The sequence below is a fragment of the Geospiza fortis genome, unplaced genomic scaffold (genome assembly GCF_000277835.1).
Source record: "Geospiza fortis unplaced genomic scaffold, GeoFor_1.0 scaffold166, whole genome shotgun sequence".
Taxonomy (NCBI): Eukaryota; Metazoa; Chordata; class Aves; order Passeriformes; family Thraupidae; genus Geospiza; species Geospiza fortis.
Genome location: NW_005054310.1, coordinates 8,207,360 through 8,212,780, shown reverse-complemented (window position 1 = coordinate 8,212,780; position 5,421 = coordinate 8,207,360). Strand labels below are relative to the sequence as shown.

The window sequence follows — 5,421 nt, the reverse complement described above, 5'->3', positions numbered from 1 at the left end:
ATGCCTTGCCAGCTACACTGCACGTTTTGCAATCGTTGTTCAACCACAACGCACATGGGGCAAGGGTGCAGGAAGGGCAGCTCATGGTCAGCTCCCAGCAATGTGGGATTTATTTTACATATATTTAATACAGCATGATTTCTCATTGCAATTGCCACTGCAAAGAAAGGAGCCAGGGTCGGTGAGCTGGAGCGAGAAGGGAAAGGCTGGTCTCAAAGCAGTTGCAAGCAGCCTGGGCTAGTGATGTGGCACACATTGCTGGATCAGTGGTTGTCCTAATGGTGTGGGGAAACTTGGCAGCTGTGCTACCACTGTGGGCTGTGGAGACAAAGCCAGTGTGGAAACTTCACATGAAAAAGAAAAAAAAAAAAGAAAGAAAGAAAAAATAAAGGGCCAAATACATTATAACAGACCCAAAGACAATAATCTTTTGTAATCCAAACAAGCTGGGGAAGCCAAGCCATTGTTGAGAATCTGAAAAGCTCGGGAGCAAAGGAGGAGGATAAAAATGAGGAAAGAAAAGTCATACAGCTTCTAATAGAAAACACAAAAATTATACTGAATTGTAAACTAAAACAGTTTAGTTTCCTGAGGAAACATCAAAGCAGAGAGTGTTCTACATTCTCTCACTAAAGGATTAAGTAATTAAGTGTAAGAGTCACTTTTTCTTCCTAATATCACCTGCACCTCTCTACATGTATGTGCAAATGTCAACACACAATGAGGTTAGTGACCAAAAAACAATTCACACAATTGATCATCTGCATTGTATGTGATAAAAGTTCAGCAGCATTTTAGTGTATCAAGCTCTGGCTGGCCAAAGCACCATCTGACATTTTCTAGAAAAGGAATATATATGCTAATTTATTCTCCATGATAGATAGTGTCCTTAGAAACAAATGCAAAACAGACATGTCCTCGGCCACTGTGTCCTGACGCATCAGTTGAAGCCAGGAATAAGAAAGGGAAGAAAATAGAAGCAAAATCGTTGAAGTGGAAAACAGCTGCTAAGAAACCTCTGCCACCTCAAACCATCACCTCTGAGGGCCCACCAAATTGGAAATCTAGTGTCTTGCCCACAATCACAGCCATTAAAATTGACCCAGACTTTTACATAAACAGAAACGGATTGCTTCTCCTCTGCCTAGGGGATCACTGCACACAATCCAATGGTTAACAAACACCTTGGGTGAAACCTTGCAAAAAGAAATGGATCCTTATTTAGAAGGGCTCTGTTTTACACAAATATATGGCAATAGAGCAATTTCCTCATCATTTTATTGTCCTGAGACAACCAAACAAAGAGGTAATTGATGCACTAGTTGTGCAATATGAAGCAGCTGAAAGATTCCAATTCTTTTACTAGGACAAAAATGTAAGCCTCATTTTTCACTTCCATCCAGAAGTCAAAAGGAACAGCAGGGAGAGGTAGCCTCACCACAGTCTCCACATGCTTCTGCTTGGCACAGGCCACCTTTTTCTGGGACAATACTGTGGTGAATTCAGACTTGAATTTTCAAGTCACAGTTCAAGCATTTATTCCAGAATAACTGCTTACAGCTAAACATATTTGTACTGAACTGGTGACAATTTCTGCATTGACCATATTAGAATCTCTAACTGGATCAACGTGTGTCCTAGATTTCAGGAAATTCAGAAAAATCAAATGGATTCAGAAAAATCAAATCCTCCCTGCTATATGCTAGAGCTAAGAGAGTTCACAAACCAGTATTGAAAAGCAACACATTGGATCAAATCTGTCAGTCTGACTTACCAAAGCTCTTCTACCTCACTCATTGTTCTACATTTAGAATTTCTGTTCCTTTTTCTAATGCCAAGCAGTATTAACTATATAATGACCATTTTGGATAAGGTAAAGTGCTACGCATACATTCACAAGTGAGGTAGAAATATACAGAATTATCTCTTCACTTAACTTTTAAACTGTCTATTGCTGTATGAATCTCAACATTCTGCTGGTGATTTGGACTGGAAAAAAATACTGTAGTAAGCAAAACTTCCATCGAGTTTTTTGAATTTTCAATTCGGAACCTCTAGTGTTTTTTTCCTCTTCATGCTTTACTTTGTATTTATCAATACCCAATTTGATCACTGGGATGCCCATTTGCGTTAATCACTTAATTCTTTGCAGTACCTCATGGTCATTCTTGTTTAATAGGAAAAGAGCTGCAGTGTCACCTGCCAATGCTGCAACTTCAACCATTCCAACCTCATTTCCTTTCCAGACCACTAACCAACCAGGGAAATGCAAAACAACTCCCATGAACCTGAACAAACCCTCTTTGCTTTCCAGCCATGATGACAGAAATCTGTTCTTGCCCTCTTCTCAGGAAGTTCCTGGCCTATGATACTTCTGTAGCTCTCCCCCACGTGTTTTTCCTCCCAACTGGCATGTCATATCTTGAAAAAGAGCTTTTGGAAGTCTACATGAAACCATTCTTTATTGGTGTCTCCAGAGACATCTGGGAGCTTAACAAAAAAACCCTCCTTCTGCAGAAATTGGGAGAGTGTCTCATGATCTTCCAAATGTTTTGCTGTCTAAGTCCTCAGTTGATCCAATGTTCTTATTCTGTTCCTATTCTTTTGCTCATGCCTGTAGCCTTTTTAAAATGTGAAGTCATCATTCTCAGGGTGAAACTGCATATTCTACTAGCAGCTGCTCAAGATGACAGACAATGATGGTTATTCTCAGATTTACACGTTCTGCACAAACACGTCAGATTATATTAAACTTAGACCATTATTCTGCCATTAAAACATAATTATATTTATGGTCCATAAAGCATGGAACAAAGCAAAAGTTATGTAGAGCTGTACTTTTATGTGAGCATCCAGACTTCCAAACCTAAAATAGGCTTTCTTTTTAACCCCTCCATCCTTTTTCTTCCTGAAAGGACATTTACTACTGACATTAAAACACAAATGTCATGGAAATGAAGACCATTTGCATATATTGGGCTTTTACCTTTACGGGTCATGCACAGAACTCACAACAGCAAAGATTAGGGCTTCTCCAAGGAGCCTCTTGAACCAAGAAAAAACAATGAAGACATTTAGCCAGGAACAAAAAACCCCATGTCATTCTTTCTGTCTTCACTTCTTTAAGTCCATGCTGTTCATTCAAGCCTTTTCATTTTAGGCTGGTTGTGTTCAGATAGGCCCATGTCTAAAACAATTCCTCAAGGGATATCCAAACCAAAGGCCAGCTGCAGTGGAGTAGGGAGGAAGCTCCTCCCTTCTGCAAGCTTTCCTCGGCATGTAAGGTGTGATGGCCCAACGTCTTGGTTTAAAAGACGAATGTCTGACCCACTAATCCAGAATTTATAAAAAACTATGTCCAAGATAGGAAAATTGTTTTGCTTTCAGAAAGATCCTCTGGCACATCTTTGCCTTTATATGCTTTCTCCGCTCTGTAGTGCTCCCACACTACAATGAACTCTCTGGAGGGAGGTCCACTTATTTAAAACATTATCTTCTAGAAGAAAGATACACCTGAAAGAAGGAAATGCCTTTTCTTTTAGTATGCAGGGGTACACCTCCATGTTTGATGTAGTTTACACTAATCAGATAGGTACAAAGTAGGCATTGGCTGGGGGAGAAGGCTGACCCCATGCTGAGAAGGACACATTCTTACCAGCCAGTCATGTTGAAGTCACGGTACAGCATCCTCTTTCCAACCTCCTTGCGCTGCACCCTCCGTGGAAACTCTAGATGTGTGAATTCATTTCCCAGCAAGTGAGGCTGCATGTAAGCCTGTGGGCAGAAATCAAACCACAGATACCACATAAGACATCATCTATTTTTAATGAGCTAGTATTACCATCCCTTCCTGGTCCCTTCCCACACAAATTCCACCCACTCCTCTACCCTTCTTTTTAAATAAGGACAATGATGTGCTCTGTTTCAGCAAACAATGCACATACACCATTTCTGCCCCTGCCTGATATCCAGCAGGAGCCTTATGCAGCCTTAGAAGTTGTCTTGCCCTCAAAATCCTTTATTTCTTCTCCCTGCTCCTCAAGAATTGGTATCTCTAAACTACACTTCATCCATTGACCCTGAAGGAGTCTGCAGAGCTTTGTAAAACAGAACACATGCCCTTTTGTAAGTCAGCAAGAGAGAAAGGAATGATCAAAAACAAAGCCATGGAGAGACTTGAAGGGGTGATTGTGCAGTGAAGCTCAAGCTTTTTGACTCCCAGTTCAGCTATGCCAACAACGCAGAAAACCTAACATTGCTACCACATTTTAATTATCACCACCTTGAGAAAAATGCACCCCATCACACAACACTGCAAATAAACACAAGCTACAAAGCAGTTTATTTTCTTGTTTTTGAAAAACTACATCCTTCATCCAAAACAGACTTTAAGGAAAGCAGCAGCAGTTTTGTGTCACAACTGCAACTAAGGCCTTTGATGGTTTTAATGCTCAAATGCTTCTCATGTCCTTTGTGTTGCACTGCTCTGCAGATGTTGGGAGGCCTCTTTGCCAGAGTTGTGCCTTTGACTCACGCTCTCCATAGCTGACCATAGTCGAGAGCATCACAAGGCTCTTTGTCCACCATGTAAATTTTTGGATTGAATTTATAGACAGATCACTTGACATGATAGTTTAATCCTAAACATACTCTATTTCTTCTTTCTGAAATAAATCTCACTCCTTTTTCTTTAGTACTCAAATAAACAAGCCTTTCTCTCTTCCTCCGCAAAGCTGCATTGTGAGCGAGCTCTTATGAAAGACACAGTCAAATTGGCTAGAAACTGAAAAAAAGTTGCATTTCTTAACCTTTTTGCAGATAACTCTTTTTCCTTATCCAGCCAGTTAAGGCAATAAAGCCTGTCTTATCTTCAGCAGCAGCTGCCATCAAGGAAGATGAAATGAGCTGGGGTTTAGTTTGTATATATGTCATAAATCTAGTGCTCATCAAAGGTAAACAGCAGGAAGCACTGGAAGCCCTTATTGATCTACCTGGCATCTGTCATGCAGATAGTTCACAATAAAATATTTCCTGCATTTAAGAGTTGAGCCTGCTCCCACTCAATTTAATAGGAGCTCTATCAGGCTCAGCACATCATGCTAACTTTCTATCAGCTTGTCCCTGTTCCCATCACCAGACATCCTTCCAGAAAATACCCCAAGCTTGGTTGGAATAGGACTGAGGAAGGTTGCTGTGTGTAGCCAACAAGATTGGATTCCGCTTTCAAGAGGTGGCTTTCAAGCACACAAGTGATCTTGACATCACGATCCCTTCCTGGAACAGGAACTCCATCAAATTCTCTCTGTGTACAGTTAAGGGAATTACATTTTTTTTCCTTCAGTCTACAGTCAGCCAAGGTCCCCTTCTCCACCCAAACACAGTTGTCAAGGGCCCTCTAATTGGATCCCTCTCCTCATTACA

General features: G+C 40.7%; 1 protein-coding gene across 1 annotated transcript in view; it reads right to left on the bottom strand.

The window, feature by feature from the left end:
* The window catches only part of PPM1H (protein phosphatase, Mg2+/Mn2+ dependent 1H), a 78,336-nt gene that overhangs the window by 26,049 nt on the left and 46,866 nt on the right, over positions 1-5,421 (bottom strand). Inside the window, exon 6 of the mRNA XM_005419297.2 lies at positions 3,656-3,774. Coding sequence (XP_005419354.1) covers positions 3,656-3,774 — 119 coding nt within the window. The remainder of the gene's footprint in view (positions 1-3,655; positions 3,775-5,421) is intronic.